The 17,441-nt window shown below is 43.9% G+C and overlaps 1 protein-coding gene across 7 annotated transcripts; it reads right to left on the bottom strand.

Moving 5' to 3' along the window:
• Positions 1-4,600: 4,600 nt before the first annotated feature.
• PPP1R8 (protein phosphatase 1 regulatory subunit 8) lies at positions 4,601-17,052 on the bottom strand. Of its 7 annotated transcripts, none has more exons than XR_014551378.1 (8): positions 16,914-17,052; positions 12,563-12,623; positions 11,164-11,317; positions 9,232-9,452; positions 8,603-8,747; positions 8,339-8,403; positions 6,465-7,093; positions 4,601-6,404 (listed from the first exon to the last, which is right to left on the bottom strand). XR_014551378.1 is itself a non-coding variant. In XM_083627720.1 (7 exons), the coding sequence occupies exons 1-7, from the start codon at positions 17,000-17,002 to the stop codon at positions 6,740-6,742; spliced, it is 1,089 nt and encodes a 362-aa protein (XP_083483846.1). In that variant the 5' UTR covers positions 17,003-17,052; the 3' UTR covers positions 4,601-6,739. The 7 variants fall into 7 exon arrangements, 2 of the variants coding, with proteins under 2 accessions (XP_083483846.1, XP_083483847.1); XR_014551379.1 differs by having other exon boundaries at positions 4,601-6,420; positions 6,482-7,093; XR_014551380.1 differs by having other exon boundaries at positions 4,601-6,420; positions 6,482-7,093; positions 14,808-17,031.
• Between the last annotated feature and the right edge of the window lie 389 nt (positions 17,053-17,441).

Here is a 17,441-nt window from a genome sequence, read left to right as displayed (position 1 = left end):
TGCAGGAAATGTACAGTTTCGCACAAGGAAGTTCTCAGGTTCGGGGAGGGATCATGATGTAGTGGTAGAGCACATGCCTGCTTTGGATGCAGAAAGTTCAACGTTCAGTCCCTGGTATCTCCAGTTAAAAGAATCAGGTAGCAGCTGATGGGGAATACTTTTTCTGCCTGACCTTGGAAAACCACAGAGGAGCAGGGATAGGGGAGAAGTTCAATTCAGTTCACTTTTAAAGGCAGGTCTATGAAACCCACGCCTTACAAAAACAACCAGAGAACTGAAACACAGCCAGCCACCTTTCAGAATCCACACCCATCCAAATTTTGCAACGCAGTTCTTCCAACCAACCAATGCTTACAAACAGGCATATTATTAGGGGACAGTATGTATACAAATGAATATACTGTGGTGGAGAGTAACACACAAGAATGCAATCTATCAGGAGGAGAAATTGCTTGCAAAACTGTGTACATTAATCAAAGCAGCATGTAAAAATGTGTTGATGAGGAGAAATCTGCACTAACGTGCTGGAGAATTTACATGAAGTTTTTTTTTAAATTGCTGCAGAAATGCGGAGAACTGAATTCAACATTAATAAAAATGAGAAATTAAGAAAACTGAAATTGACAGATCATTCCACCCCTATCGAGGAGACAGTCTTCATCTGGGTGGCCCAATGCCTTGACCTGATATAAGGCAGTTTCCTATGTTCACATTGGCTGCAAACCAACTTTTGCACATCTAGCAAGGGTTTTATGCTGATATACAGTTACTAGGGGCTGCTTCCTCCTACACATGACCAACCCCCTCCCTTTATAGGTCATTCCCCCTCACCCCAAGCCTTCTCCCCCCTCCACAATGCTTCTCCCCCTTACACTGGGGTGGGGGGAGATGTGCTTTATATGTATGGTGCATATGCAACCCAAGTCATGTTTAGAAATGCACTCAAGGCACCTTTTCAAACAACAAATACACCCTAGAGGATGAAGTGATATGCAGGTTCAGAACAATGAATACTTAACATGAAGGAAATATTAATCAGTTGGAATCTTTAACTTTAAAATCAAAACGTATGCACACATATACAGCAACACTGATACAATATGCAGTCAAGCAAGTAGCATCTCATAGATACTCTCCCACTGAAGTTGGATAGAGAAACAATAAACGGAGGTGGTTTTTTAATGGGAAAAAATGATGAGTGGATTTAAAAAACCCCACTGATGTGCAATTTTTAAAGTTTCAGCTTCAGTTCCTCTTTCAAAGAATAGCCTGGTTGAAAATGAAAGCTAAATTTGATGCAAATGCATAGTTTGTTAGGATTTCTCTATGAACCTCTTATGAAGCGATGAAGCTTTTGCTTCCATTCTTTTATTCATTTATTTTTTAAAGAGAACTTTGTGGAAAATGCTATTCCGACAATGTCCAGTCACTGATGACTATTGACATCTATTTCCTGGAAGTCTCACTTTACACACGTACGCCTTTCAGATCTTTTTGAAACTCGTTTTCCCCTCCCCCCCCCCAACACACCTATTTTCATGCATCACCAGGCAGAATCACACACATTCATGACCAACCTTTGTAAACTCAATAATGGCTTTAAAACAAACAAAAAAAGTTAGTCTGTTTTGGTCACCATAGTTACAAGATAGAGGTTCAGTGGTATGACTGGCTATCCATGGTACTTGGGGCTATCATTCTGCTGTGGTCTAAACCACAGAGCCTAGGACTTGCCGATCAGAAGGTCGGCGGTTCGAATCCCCGCAAAGGGGTGAGCTCCCGTTGCTCGGTCCCTGCTCCTGCCAACCTAGCAGTTCGAAAGCACATCAAAGTGCAAGTAGATAAATAGGTACCACTCTGGCGGGAAGGTAAATGGCATTTCTGTGCGCTGCTCTGGTTTGCCAGAAGTGGCTTAGTCATGCTGGCCACATGACCCGGAGGCTGTCTGCAGACAAACACCAGCTCCCTCGGCCAGTAAAGCGAGATGAGCACCGCAACCCCAGAGTATTCCGCGACTGGACCTAACGGTCAGGGGTCCCTTTACCTAAAGCAGTGATATAGGGTAGGTTGCTGGCGTCCACAGGGTGGGGGCTAGTATTGTCCCCCCAGTGGACTGGGCAGCCCACATGGAGGGTGAACAGAGTAGTGGCCTAACACATTTATTTGCAACCACCAAAGGGGTTAATTAGGAAGCTTATTGCACTTATTCACAACACCAGCCCAATGTGCTTTATGCCACGGCCAGAGTTCTAAAGACCCCGCAAAACTTAGAACACAGTGGTATACCTCGGGCTACAGACGCTTCAGGTTACAGACTCCGCTAAGCCAGAAATAGTACCTCGGGTTAAGAACTTTACCTCAGGATGAGAACAGAAATCGTGCTCTGGCGGCACAGCGGCAGCAGCAGGCTCCATTAGCTAAAGTGGTGCTTCAGGTTAAGAACAGTTTCAGGTTAAGAATGGACCTCCAGAACGAATAAAATTATTAACCCGAGGTACCACTGTAATAGAATTGTGCAGTTGGAAGGGACCCCAAGGATAGTCTTAGTTCAATCCCTTGCAATTCAGGGAATTCTTAACATACTTGGCTTTACAAATGTGCTAGCAGTTTTCTTTCACTATGTATCAAGAGCCAGTGTACTATAGTGGCTAGAGTGCTGGACACCCCCCCCCCAACTCAACCACGAAGCTCGCTGGGTGACCTTGGGCCACTCACTATCTCTCAGCCTAACCTATTTCACAAGGTTGTTGTGAGGATAAAATGGGGAGGAGAACCATGTTCACCATCTTGAGCTCTTTGGAGAAGATGTGGTATAAAAATGTAAAAAATTGTTGTTATTATTATTATCATCATCATCATCTTGGAAGTCCCAATTAATACAGGAGCATACATATACAGTGCAGGATGTAAAATTAAGGCTTCTTTCTGAAATGCTATAGTTTGAATACAAAGTGTGTGTTGGTTTTTTCCTTTAATTTCCTGTAAGATTCTCAATTTACCAATCAGGAGGTAGTACCTTTTCAGTTCCTGATAAAAGATCAGGAATCATTTCTTTTGCAGGGGTAGGGAGTAGAAATCTATTAAAAACTTGCACAACAAAATATAGTACAAAAATAAATAGCCCTCAGCTACCCTTTAAATCAGGTTTAGCCACAATCACAACCCCCCTCCCAAAAAACCCCACCCCAATTTGTTTTCAGCATCACCCTATGCATCAAGTTCAGTGGTGATTACTCCCAGGTAAAAAGGAGATTGCAACCCCATTTGGCTTTATAATGAAATATGCAACCTGACTATGCGCCTTTATTTTCAGAGACGGAAAACTCTACATTTGAGTAAGGCTTCTGAGGGGAAGCAAGGAGGACCAGGGGCTGGAAAAATTCAAGAGATAGGTGGTTTTCAGACCTTTATCCATAGGGGCTGAAGCTCTGGCTCTCTCCTTCAGCAGGGTGTGATGGAGCCGCAAAACCTGAGCACCCCTTCTTTACTTGGGAAACAAAATGTACTAGATTTGCCCACTGCACCATCAACAGCCTTATAACAGGCTGAAATTCTACAGATGAAGAGTTCCCACCATTGCACCTGTTTAATTTCACCCTGCCACCCAGCTTTTAACGCACCAACATCCTGCAGTTTCCTGCACTTTGGTGGTCATAGAGTATAGTCTTCCAAGGCATGTAGAGTGGCCTTGGTGCAACCATGGTGGCCAAAAACGCAGGAAACCAAGAGTCAGGTTTCTTTAAGGAATGAGTGGGAATTAAAGCAGCCTGCTTCTAGAAGCCCACTCTCATAAAAGAAAAAACAGGGTTTCCTGGTTCTCCTTTCCATTGAAGCTACACACCCCCAGCAGGAACCCGGACCATCTGATACATCAGTCATGCAAGCCCAGCAATATGGCAGTTCACCATTCTAACTGGAATTTGTCAGAATGAACATGCTCTGCTTGTGCGGAAAGAGCTATACAGGTTTTCAGTATGTTTCTGGATGCACTTCAAAGTGCTGGGTTTGATCCATGAAGTGTTTAAACAGCCTGGGTCCACTGTAGTCATATATTGTATTCTATGAACCTACCTGCTTACTTAGATCAGGGGAAGGGAAACTGTTGTCCTCCAGATGCAGCTGGACTCCCAACTCCCATCATCCCTGACCACTGGTTTTGCTGGCTGGACCTGATGGGAACCCAGCATCTGGGTGGCCCCAGGCTGCTTGCTTCCAATTTTGATCCTGGCTGGTGGACCTGATCTGGGTACCCTTCTCCTTCCAAGGTCAGATGGATGGCAACATGAGAAAGGACTTCTGCAAGCACATGTTTGGAACACCATGCTTTGTGCCAGCGCTTCTGTCATTTAGGTGCCATTCCTAGGCTTTTTAAAAATTTCTTTATTGGACTCTTGCTTATTGCTGTTTTTATTATTTTCTGTTAGCTTGTTCACGGATTGATGTTCTTCCTGATTTTCTAAAAACACGATAAGCTGTTTCAGAAAATACTGTATGCTGGTTTGGGAAAAGAAATATTTAAAACAAATAGACCAGAAATGGCAAAGGATCATTTCCTGGCCGACTGCGCTGTTAAGATTTGGGACACACATTGAACTCTCAATTTGGCAAAACAGTCATTTAATTTACAGTGTAGTAAAGGTTACAGGTAAAAAGCTCAACAGAGTGTGAAAAGGCCTATTACACAAATGTACAAACTTCTGTACAGAGCCCCACACCTTTCACTCATCCTCCCCCATGCTCAATGTTGGCCAGAACTGGCTTCCAAGAAATTTAAATTTTGAAATTAAAAGTCTGCACCATCCCATGGAGGTGAGGGGCCAAGACCTGCAATCAGTAAAATCCCAAGGGACACATCTTGCGAAACAAGTCACTTAAAAAAAAATTCATTTAAAATCCAGCAAGGGAAACCTTAACTGCTTTAAACTGGTCACATATCCTGAAGAGCTGCCTTCCATACCAGAAGACTGCTTAATAGCCGGGTAAAAGTTAACTAAAAATATCCCAAAGATGAGAGGTTGCAAGTGAGGCTACAGAAGATTTGAAGTATGGAATCCTACAGCTCACGAGCCATTTCATCACAACCTAGATTATGATGTTATGTAACTACACAATATAGACACAACTTCATCTTCACAAAAGGGTCCTATGTACACCGTCAGATGAAACAGAGAAAAGCAGATTGTGTAGAAGTGAAGTGACTTCAAGACATTCCATTCGGACTCCCCCCATGATAGAATATGTTGTCACATTTTTTAAAGCAGCAGCAGATAACCTGAATTATTTGGCCCCAAATCTCTGTCCTGCTCAATACTTTAGGTGGTAAATGGAACCTTGGATAGTTGTAATGTTTCTGCAATAACAGACACAATCTAGCTTTTTAAAATCCCACTTGGTTCATTTGGAGGACTTAAGAATGTGGTTAACTCCCCACCCCACTGGGGAAAAACCAAACCAAACAGGATGTGCCTGACTTTGGCTAAGCTTTGACCACTGTTCTGCCATGTTGTACTACAGGGAACAGTAAACCACTGGAGATACTAACCATCTAAGTACACAAAACCAAGAAGGGACCCATCAAGCAGTGTGATTAAGAGCCTGCCCAGTGCCAAGAGCCTGAATAGTAAGACTCTCAAACAAAGACAATACAACTCTGCTTCCATAGTTACTTTAGTGTGTACAATATACACATCTCAATCAAGTCTTTTGATTCCAAACATCTGGAACTAGAGCCTTAGAGCTACTTTTGGTTCAATGAAAAACTGAAGTCAAACTGCACAATGGTGGAGCTGAGATCCGGAAACTATTTTAGCTCACGCAATAACCCCATTTGACAGAACTGCAGTCATTATGCACTTAAGAAACTGGCTAACCTTTCATGGGCTTTGGGATTAGTTCGGGGGGGGGGGGAAGAACTGTGTGACAAATTCTGCTTGTGTATAGGAAACCAACCCACACGGAGTGTTATGCAAGTAGACTGCTTTTTCTCTGGAAGGGCCACTGTTAAAAGTACCTTAAGAGCTCTCATTTGATATTCCTTTCCTTCTTGGTGCATTCAATCTAGAATGCTAAGCAGCAAATACATCTGCTTGATTTTTATTTCTTACCATTTCCCTGTGCTTCCAGCCTTCAAGATGATACTCACTCACAAGGCAAGCACAACGGGGTGTACCTAGACTAAAGCACTTCATGATCCGCATGTTTAAAAGCAAGCTATGGTTATCTGACTTACATGAGTACTACTTATACCCAAACCAGGTGCTTCTTTAGAAAACTGATCAGGTCCACATACACTTCTGAGGATGAATATTCACCTGAGACCAGCTGGTTAAGCTGAACTCTGCAAGACAGAGTTGTTAATTTTGACTCTGTGTTACCTGACAGTGCCCCTTAAATTCATGAATAACCTTAGGATAAAAATAACTATTGTGCCCCTTAAATTCGTGCCCCTTAAATTCATGAATAACCTTAGGATAAAAATAACCAGGGTTGAGTAAAAGAAGAAAAGGCTGTTAGGCAGTGTAGTTCTGCAGATGGGGGGGGGGAGAACACCTCTCTTTTCTAGATGCCTGTAGAGTTCTTCCAGAGGTTGGTTTTGTAGGGGAGCCTACCCCTGTAACCTGGCTATGACACACAGTTAGGACCCCGATTCTGAAAGCTGTGGGTGCTGCACTTGGAAGAGTTTTTTGTCCACTCTGGCTGGTTGTGCTCCTGTCTCCCAGGACAGATCAAGCTCTGCTCCTCAGATCAAGAGAGAAGGGGTAGGTTTCTTGCCCGGCCAAGCTTCTTTTGCATACTTCTTCTTCTTGGGCTCATTCACAACTTCGGGATTAAAGACAGCAGGGTTTGGAGCTGGGTTCATGGTGACCGTTGAGGGTGCAACCGGAGTCAAGTCCACATCCGGGGCAAGATTAGGATAGGGCATTGGCAGGCCTCCAATGAGCGCAGTGCCATGAATGCTATGGGCCTGGGCGCCTGTCTCGTTGTGAGTGGGAGGCAAGCCGCCGTACAATCCTCCGCTATAGGGAAAGTTCTGCATGCGCCGCGTGGCAGACTCATCCGCGCTCAGGGAACCGGAGTTGTCCATCCGCTTTTTCTGCAGTGGAAAGGACAACTATTTAATTTTTGAAACAACCTCCCAATACAAACCACTGCAGAGAAATCTGTGCTTCCCTCTTTCCAAATATTCATTGGTATATATTAATTCTTCATAATTTATATGGTGTATGAAGAATTAGCGCCTGAATCGGCTTGGTTTTCATGTTCGATGTGGCCCTCGGGTGGATGCAATGAGTTGCTTAATGCAACTACTTTGCAGCATCAAGCCCATTCCTATCTGTTCCATCATCACTTTCATTAAGTACTTGCTGGAATGAACCTGGCAAGGAGTAATACCCTCAGGGAATTGGTTGCTTAGTCACAACACAGTAAGAGGTTCCAAAGATGCTATCTGTTTTATCTGGTTTAACCTAACAACTCTCCTTTCCTACCGGAACATAATGTCACTTGGCAAGGACAAAAAGCAGAGAACAGTGGGAAACATATTACAGCCACCTAGGAAGCTGCACAGAATACAACTGCATTATAGAGCAACAGGATGTGGTATTAACAACATATTACTTTTTTGACAATCCAAATCTTTCCTGAGTTCATGAATTCCAAGGCCCAGGCCTAAGTAAGGCTGTCACTTGCAACTGTGACTGCCTTGAGGCGGCTGCCTTTGGTGTTTTCTTTCTAAGTACAGTGGTACCTTGGGTTACATACGGGTCAGGTTACAGACTCTGCTAACTCAGAAATAGTACCTCAGGTTAAGAAATTTGCTTCAGAATGAGAACAGAAATTGTGCAGCGGCGGCACAACAGCAGCAGCAGCAGCAGCAGCAGCAGCAGGAGGAGGCCCCATTAGCTAAAGTGGTGCTTCAGGTTAAGAACAGTTTCAGGTTAAGAACGGACCTCCGGAACGAATTAAGTACTTAACCCGAGGTACCACTGTAATGGAAACAACTCATTGATTGAGGAAGGAGCACAGCATGAGCTTGCCAGAAGCCTTTTTGTTGCATTAAAAAAAATGACTACTTATAACTTAACCATGTCTTTCTAAATAAAAAATAAATTAAAAAGGTTAAGCTGTAATCCACAGTACAAAGCAAAGGTAACATGTCATTAGGACGCAGCTGCAAGTCTTATTTACATGTCTTACCTATAAACGTATTTCTATTGGTCTAGCAATAAAAAGAACCAAACATCTGGATCTAATATTATCCTGGCTACAACTATCCCTGTCTAAGATAGCAGTTTTCACAGGCTATGTTAACAGGCTGTTTTCTCATTTAGAAGCATACCTTCACTGGGACAACTGCAGTCTGTACCATGTTTCTGAAGCGTCCAACAGAAGGGTCCACATCCTCTGTATGGGTAAATCAGATTGAAATACCGTGGTTAGTTTTAAAATGGATTTTGAAGAGTGTATTCAGCACCGAAGGGGATTTAATGCCAGCTTTCTCAAAGTGAAATGTTATTACCAGCAAAACCTCTATACATTAATGCTCACGGAACGAATAGCAATATGCAGCGAGGCCTACATAGAACACACCCACAGTGCTCACCTGGATTGATGATTTCGTCGTCATCACTGAATGTTACTCTGGAATTCTTTCGTTTTCTTTTTGGTCTTTGGATATCCAAATTTCCTTCTTCTATAGTTAACGTGGAGATCCTCTTGTTATGGGCTGTGTTAAATTCTGTCAGGTTCTAGAAAACCAAAGATGAGACTGTCAACAAAGAATAAAGATTAAACTTCCCATCTCCTGCCCCCATGAGCATTTAGGATTGGACAGGCTTCAAGGTGCCCACAATAATATAGGAGCAAGCTAACAGCAAGTCACCTGGTTTAGCCAGGGGAGAATGGGAATTTGGTCTAGTGGTCTGAAATAGCACAAGACTCACGGTTGTGGGTTGGAGCCCCATTTTGTGCAAAATGTCCCTGCCTTGCAAGGGGTTGGACTAGATGACATTCACAGACCCTCCAACTCTACAATTCTATGAAAAGGTTTGGCCATACTTGCCAGACCATGGGGGGCTGCAAAAGTAGGTATGTCACACACAAGCACAGACTAACACTTGCAAGGTCAGAAGACTTTTGTTCTGGTGCTGTTGCTTATGCCATGCTTCCAGCCAAGGAACCCTGTGCTCCCTCCACAAGGTAAAATGGGTGTCATGCTGTGGGTGAACTCACATCTAATTCTGTCTCCTCTTCTGGAAGTCCAAGCAAACCCTTGAGCTCGTCGTCCTCGCTGGTCATCTTCTCATCTCCTTTTACTGCAGAGGGCAACGTCTGAGGTTTTTCCCTCAGAGTATAGGCCCTTGTGGAGGCACCAAAGGAAACTGTAGAGTCAATGGGAATCTGCTGTGGTTTATGAGGCTCCAAACGAATATGACCCAAAAACGTGCCATGTGCTGGGAATATTGGAATAAAAAAAGAAGAAACTGTCCATTAGCTGTCAGTTTATTCAAAGCTAGATGTGGGGCCCCACTGAAAGTGTATGAAATTATTTCACTGTGTTCTTCCAGGAAAATCTGAATTAGTTGATTAAATGAAACATTTGCAAGCCAATTCTCCAAGGCTTTTGAAACTGCTTCCAAGAGACAAGCAGCACTAAACAGCCAGTGTTCTGCAATTTTGCTCGCTATGGCAAACGATCTATTGGCCTCTGGTATGAGTCAGAAGGAACTTGGGTGGTTAGAGTAATTCTTCAGCTTGAAGAGGTTAGTTTTGTTTGTTTGTATGTTTATTTTCATACATTTCTGTTCTACCTTTCTTCCGTTACAGAACTCAGTGTGGTGTATTGGCTTTGCGTTTCCCTCCTTACAATCAAGAGGTATATACATATGAAATAAAGTACATAGGTGTTCCCATCTAGGCACTGATCAGACTATATCTGCTTAGTTCAGTAAGGTGGCAGGCTCATGTGCCTTCAGACCACAGCTGAGCTATGCTTCCAGGAGGAGCTGCAGTTCTAGGGCTGGCTGTGTTGGCACATGTCGTGGCAGCAGCAGCAGCACTTTCCTGCCTGCCCAGTGCTCTCAAAGCAAAGGGTGAGGCTGGCTGTTTTGGTGATGAAGACATTCAAAAGGGCCCCAGCATCGCGTTACCAAAATACTCTCCTCCTCCCAACTCCAAATTCGGAGTTAGGGAAGGGGCTGGAGATTGTTCCTGAAGTTGCTCTTGGTTTCCACAACTATGGGGTTGGCCCCAGCCGCTCCAGCTCCAAACTTAAGAGCTGGCGAGGAGGGGAAGTGAATGTCCTTGACAAACATGTAAGCTTGTAATTGGGGGAGGATTCTGGCACCCTCAAATTTTGGCTTTGGGACGAAGACCAGCTAAAATCTGTGAACCCTTAAAACAGCAATGAACACAAGTCAATAATATACAATACAAATTGACAGTGGCAACACAAGACCACAGCGTCCCTTTCTGAGTGTGAGCTGAGTGCAGCAACTTATCTGAAAAAGCCACAAGAGCAGATCAGGGATGAACCTCACTAGGGAGGCCATTCTAAAGCCTTGGAGGAATTGCAGTGAAGGCCCTGTAATGATAGTAATAATAATATAGCTATGGGGAAGAAAGATGACTTGAGAATGTTGCTCAGAAAAGTACTGTTTCAACAGCACCTTCTCCAACTTCCACCACCCACTGCCATGGGAGTCTTAAAGCTATAGTGGAAACCACCAGGGCATCCTTTTTGGAAATGACACCATCAGGGTTTGAAATTAGCAGGGCACCAGGTGCATTTTGCACCTAAAGATTCTCTATTTGCGAGCCCAGGTGCCCTTTTTTGCACCTGGCTGATACTCAAGGATTACTGAAATGTAAGTGCTTTGAAGCCTCGAAGTATTTATTAAGGACAGACAATATGTTAAGGAGTTTAACGATAGAGTGTTTTGAAAACTGAAGTATGGTACCAATATTTTTATTGTAAACACCAAATTAAACATGTATTAACAATTTCTAATAAAAATGTGATATTAACAATGTGTCACTTATGTGAATTGCGTATTAGTTCATCCTTTTCAAAATAATAAATAAATCCCTTGAAAATACACCCCAAGCATTCCTTCTGCGCCGCCCACCCCTGTATATTACCTGGTTAATTATCAATCAACTTACTGCTGTTGAGGTCTATAAGAAAAACCCTCTTCAGATGTTTGTGGTAGACTAAGGCAGCATGGACCCGAGAGCATGACTGGTGATCAATGGTGAAGTCGCACAGGTCAGGGTTTCTCCCAAAGAGATAGTATTTCTTTTCATCAATGATCAGTTTCTATGATAAGACATCAGACAGACAGCAACGTAAGGTCACCAAAAGAAGACATTTCCATCATGACTGCTGCTGCTACAGAAGACTATGAGCTATCAGCAACAGAGGGAAGGGCTTATCCATTTTTTATCAGTGCTGCTAGACCAGGCACTCCCAAACTCAGCCCTCCAGCTGTTTTCGGACTACAATTCCCATCATCCCTGACCACTGGTCCTGTTAGCTAGGGATGATGGGAGTTGTAGTCCCAAAACCGGGTTTGGGGATGCCTGTGCCAGGGGAGTGGCCATATTCAGTTACAAATTAAAAATGATGCTCCATGCAGCAATTATGTTTCTTGGTATTGCTATTGGTAAAGATAGAAACAGCTTTTACAAGCTGAAATGGGAACAAAGGATCAGCTTCACTGCTGCTGAAGCCACAAGATGGTTAAAAACTCATTTGTGCCTCTGAGTTATAACCCAGTGTGATCCTCCACACACTGAGCTTGATTACTTCATGGCTTGTTTTGATGTTGCACTTTTTAGACCTAGCCGATCACTAGTTATACCTTTGAACTCGAAACGAGAACAAAGGTAAAGATGGCTTGGTTAGTATCAAGTGCTTAAAAAACCTGTGTGAATTGAACAACATGTGTACTTTGCAACTGACAATTTACAGTGTTGCTGCTTTCAGCTTTGTGGGGCTCGAAAGGTATTCCATCCTAGGGGATGCTTACAGTTCAAACAGACAGGAGCTTAGTTTGGAGGTAAATAGCTCATGTTAATAAGCAGAGATATGGGCAATTCTTGTGTCAACACAGTCCATTCCCTCCTTGGCATGCTACAATTGAACTTGGACCTGGGAGCCCTTCAGCACATCACTTCGTCCTACTTGGCTGTAAAATGGAAATCTCTGGGATTCAGTTACTGTGAAAACTAACACAACCCCCTCAGAACAGCAAAAAATAGGTTTGCCCTTCTAGTTCTGAACTGTCACTGTTAAAAGGTGATGCCAGAAGGAAGCACTGGGTACCAACACCTGCTTCTAAGGTATTTTGGAATACTTGGATGTATAGTGGGTATTCAAGCAAAATGGGAAGCAACTCGGGGAGCTTGCTGAAAGTGCTCATCAGACATTGCGGGAGAGAAAGGGAAAAGGATGCAGGATATTTTATTGCTGTGTTTGATACTTGTGATTATTTCTATAGCTGCCCAGTATTAGAAGTGTGTTCCTGGTTCAGGATAATTTGTTCTGCATCTATTTTCATACCTCAATAAGTTTGTCTCCTTTGACTACATCCAGGTGCAACCCGGGTGGAGGCTTTCCTGCCCTAGGAAACAAAAACAGAAATTTCTGGAATAAAGTTTTGGAATAAAGTCACATTTAGAACCCCTACAGTTAAACATTGATCTGAAGTCGCCATAAAAACAAAATCCAACTCTCATACTTTTTTTTCTTAAGCAATACGTTAACCATAAATGCTGCAACACACTGAAATTAGATAGATGGAAAACCTGGACTTTAACACAGGAAATTGGTGCAAAAAGTATGAGCTGAAGTGAAATTAATAGTCAGCACCTTTAGGACACTGCAACGTACATGGGTCTTCAGACAATGTATAGTATGGCACTACCATAAGACGAGATGCTGGTCACTAGCTTACATGGCTCTAAAGTGGAATAGATTGGGCCAGGCCTACTCATGACTATTGGTAACAATAGTGACCAGAATCTGCATTAAGAGAAGAGCCATAGCTCAGTGGCAGAGCACACACATTGCATGCAAAAGGGCCCAGGCTCAATTCCCAGCATCTCCAGGTAGGGCTGGAAAAACTCCTGTCTGAAAGCATGGAGAGCTACTGCCGGTGAAAGTAAACCAGGGATGGGGAACCAGTTACCTCTACGCATTGTTGAACCTAAATTCTCATAATTCTGGATCACTGGCCATGGTAGGTGGGGCTGATGGGTATCCAACCATATCTGGTGGTTCTCTATCCCTGAGGTGGGCAGAGCACTGGTCTCAGTGTAAGGCAGCTTCCTTTGATACTGCATACTAGCTGGCCTTTCGCCTGATCCAGTCGGGCTTTGCGCATACCTTCAGTGGAGTAAGACCTACTGGCACACCCCTTTTGATAAGAACTCCTCTACAGTAATGGATATCTCATTTAAGCAATTTAGTATGGAAGAAAACAAAAACTGTGTTTGCAAACACTTAAGGTTTTCTGTGTTATTCAGAAGTCATTATACTTCATTTAGAGGGGCTTGTTTGTAATAGTGGCTAAGAGAGTGAGCTACAAATTGGGAGTTCCCCATTCAAATCTGCTATGAAGTCACTAGGTGTTTCCGCCTCAGTGTCTCACACCATCTACAACATGGCGCTTGTTTGTAATAGTGCAGGCGTAGGCAAACTCGGCCCTACAGATGTTTTGAGACTACAATTCCCATCATCCCTGACCCTGTTAGCTCATCCCTCATCCTGTTAGCTAGGGATGATGGGAGTTGTAGTCCCAAAACATCTGGAGGGCTGAGTTTGCCTATGCCTGTAATAGTGGCTAAGAGAGTGAGCTACAAACTGGGAGTTCGCCATTCAAATCTGCTATGAAGTTGCTAGGTGTCTCACACCATCTATAACATGGGGATAATAATATTCACTTTACAACAGAAGTGAGGAATTGGGTCTGGCCAGTGGGCCGAATTCTTATTTCTTCCAAACCTTGCCAGCAAACTTTGGCAGGTGGGCGCAGCTGCCCACCTGCCAAAGTTCAAAGGGGCTCACTTTGACCACCATTACAGTGGAGCCCCTTTGAAGTCCATTTGTGGGCATTGTATGAATTCAAACGGCACCTGCACTTGGACAAAGTGGGGCTCGCGGATCAAGGAGCCCCATTTGCAAAGCAACAACTGGGATCTCACATCAAGTTCTCAACTGTTCCTTTGTAGCCACATCTTTACCTGTCTCACACTTGACATCTCACACATTGACAGGTGTGGGGCAGGTGGATGTAGTTTGGGGGAAACGGCTTTGTTAGGCCTAATTAGTTCCATGATCTGGAGATTCCTTGCCCCTTGCTTTATAGGGTATTTGTAAGGATAACAAGATAATGTATATGAAGTGCTTTGAACACTCAAAAGCAATACAAGGTCTTATTAGCTTAATTTTTTCAGAGTCCATTACTTAGGTTTTCTCCATCAGAAAGATGAAGCTCACTCAGTGCATGTCACAATGCCTTAGGATCACCAGGGGATGTCTTATACTGAGTCAAACCATTAGTCCATTTAACTCAGTATTGTTAACACTGGCTGGCAGTGATTATCCAGTTTCAGGCAGGGGGTTCTTCCAGTGTATTTGGAGATGCCAGGGGTTGCACGTGGGACATTCTGCATGCAAAGCATTTCATGCCCAATCTGTGCCAAATATGTACTAGAACTCACTGCTAAATAGTTAACTGCTGGAGAACAATACCCAGGGGCATTGTTCCTCTGTGTGGCAGATAGAAGCAACCATATGAACTTACCTGAGCCCCAAGGTTAGCATCAGAGGCCCTCCTGTCATTAGTTAAAATTCAGACTGGTGGGTAGAGAAAGGTCCTTCTTGGTGGTGGTGACATGACTGTGCAGCTCTCTTCCCAGGGAAATCCTACAAGTCCACTCCCTTCCCATTTTTAGATGGCCTTTTAGAATTTGTTTTTATTGTCAGGCTTTTTAGGACTGGTTGGTTTTTTGCTGATTAGATTTTTATACTGCTGTTTTTGCTGTGCGAAACTGTAATTTTTATTTATTTATATTTCCTGTTTTGTGAGCTGCTTTGGAAAAATAGTTTTTAAAGACAGAAGAAAAAGCATGTAACAACAAGGGTGGGAAAATATTACAATATCCTTCCACAGAAAAAGATAAATTGGAACTTGATTTTATGAAAAATATGTCATCTATCTTCCACTCACTATAATTCTTCCTTCTGTCATTAAAAAAAGAGTGACACAGTGGATAGCTCCAGCTATAATTAGCACGGAAGGTAAAACTTTGCTAAGTCACAACCCAGAGAGCTCTTCTGATGATTTAGCAGCCCCGTCATCATAAAGGAAGATGTGTTCATTAGACTCTCAAAGGATATTAATTATATAATTCATTGTTTAACCAAAAACTGAAACATGACATCTGTACCAAAAGATAAACCTTTGTGGGCAGTTACCAAAATCCTTTCACTGTGAACATATATGACATACTTCCAGTCCTGTCATCAAAACCTGTCCTTCCAAGACCAGTTTTGGCAAAGTGGATTGCAGACCACATTACACTACACCTTCTGTTTTGGAGGGAGGAAGAAACTTAACCTCTAAGTCACTTTTGTATGTATGTATATATTAGGATGAAAAGGGCATATTCTATAACTCAAATGCATTCCAATGTGTTATACTACAAAAACTCATCCTTTCCTTTCAGTCCTTCAGCATAGTTTCAGACAGCTGGGGCAAGCACTATGACCAGAGTGACCACTGCTTTTTGTCATAAAATTTCTTACTCAAAAACAAATTCCCAGAAAACACAGGTGCAGTTACCTACGTAACTCCTAGAATTGGCACAGAAGAAAATTGTTTCTGTATGAAGAAGAAACTGCAGGACACACACACTTAGTAGGCTCAACACCCATTGAAGCAGAATACTGAACAAGCAAAATGAATGATCCATTTCCAGCAGGGAGTAATTCCCCCAAAGAGACATTTTCTTTTGCTTCTGCAACCCACAATACTAACACTTTTAAAAAAAAGTTTTCTGAATTTTAGACATACTTGCATGACCTAGTTCTCAAATAAAACAAAGAATTTCCCTAGACACCTAGGTTCAATGAGCATGTAAACACCTCAACAAAGACAGAATTCACAGTGCTGGCCAGTACCTGACAGCGAAAAACACACATAGGCAATACTGAGAATATATCCCTTAGATGCAGGTCACTGTGTACATCTTTCAACACAACTCCAGAGAGCCCCAGGTTTCATGCTTTGGTTAATCACCCCAGCCATAAACATGACCTGCTACTCAGACCTTAACAAACCGTCATTCCTCTTTGCAATAAGGTTGTCTCTCCTCCAAAGCATTGCAGCTACGGGATCAAAATGGGCCTCTGCGCAGGGGCACCCAGCCACAAATGCTTAACGTGCAGATCAAACATGACTAGAAGCACTCACTCCCATATTTCCGAGTTTAGCAGTACTGAATGAAATTGTTTTATTAGGGAGGCACGCTCAGTGATAAAACGGGTCGTTTCCCCCTTGCCTTCCAGGCGCAGAAATACCCTCCCTTCACTGAGAGACAGGCACTCTGCTCATGTTCAGAGACGCCCTTTTAACTCCACACAGCCGTGTAAGAAATACGTTCTCTGTCCATGCTCAGAAGCACCCTCCGTGGGTTTTAAAAAATTGATTTTTTAATATATATTAAATATATACAGGTGCATAACATTCCAGGGCTCGTAGCACTTTCCCGGTCCTTCCCCCGCTTGCAGGGGCTGCTGCACCCAGGCCCACTCCCCGCTTCATGATGCCGCTCCCGTCTCCCCGGGGGAAATATAGGCCCTTCTGCACGGCGGGACCCTTTCCCGCTCCACAGGCCCCCGCCCTCACCAGGTCGGGCAGTCAAAAAGTGGGATGATCCCGCCACTGCCGCCGCCGCCGCCGCCGCCACCACCGGCAGAGTTCGCGTTCGCCGCCATCTTGTGACTGCCCCCATTCAGCTGGGCGCGGGGCACGCCGGGAAGCTGGAAGACCCGGCGGGCGGGAGGCGATCCCGGGATGCACCGCGGCGAGGCGGGTGTGTGGAGGAGGGAGCAGCGCGGGTCCTGTCTGGTCTGGTGTAGAGAAGCTCGAGCGCGGCGTTGCGTAGCGACGTCAAAGCGACGGTACGAAAAGCGCGGGAACCTGGCGGCGCGCTTAGGCTTCAGCTCCGATGTCTGTCAGTTGCATGGGATGCCGCGGCGGTGGCGGCCATGTTGACGGCAGAAGTCCAAACGGCCCAATGCGGAGCGCTGGGCTTCGTCTCATTCCTCAACTCGGCCCGCTCCTTAACCGCAATCTGCAGGCTTCACTCTCATTTTCCTCCCCTTCACCTATTTTTGATGTGTAATTCATTTCTTACTGTTTTACAGATGGCAT

Source organism: Podarcis filfolensis, assembly GCF_964270895.1.
Source record: "Podarcis filfolensis genome assembly, chromosome: 8".
Taxonomy (NCBI): Eukaryota; Metazoa; Chordata; class Lepidosauria; order Squamata; family Lacertidae; genus Podarcis; species Podarcis filfolensis.
This window is presented reverse-complemented; position numbering and strand designations above follow the sequence as displayed.

Excerpts from the sequence above, each read along its gene's own strand:
- PPP1R8 (XM_083627720.1), bottom strand. The coding sequence starts at position 17,002 with ATGGCGGCGAACGCGAACTCTGCCGGTGGTGGCGGCGGCGGCGGCGGC. Across the intron at positions 11,318-12,562 it reads AAGGAGACAAACTTATTGAG|AAACTGATCATTGATGAAAA; the intron begins GTATGAAAATAG and ends GTCTTATCATAG. Across the intron at positions 8,404-8,602 it reads CGACGAAATCATCAATCCAG|AGGATGTGGACCCTTCTGTT; the intron begins GTGAGCACTGTG and ends TTACCCATACAG.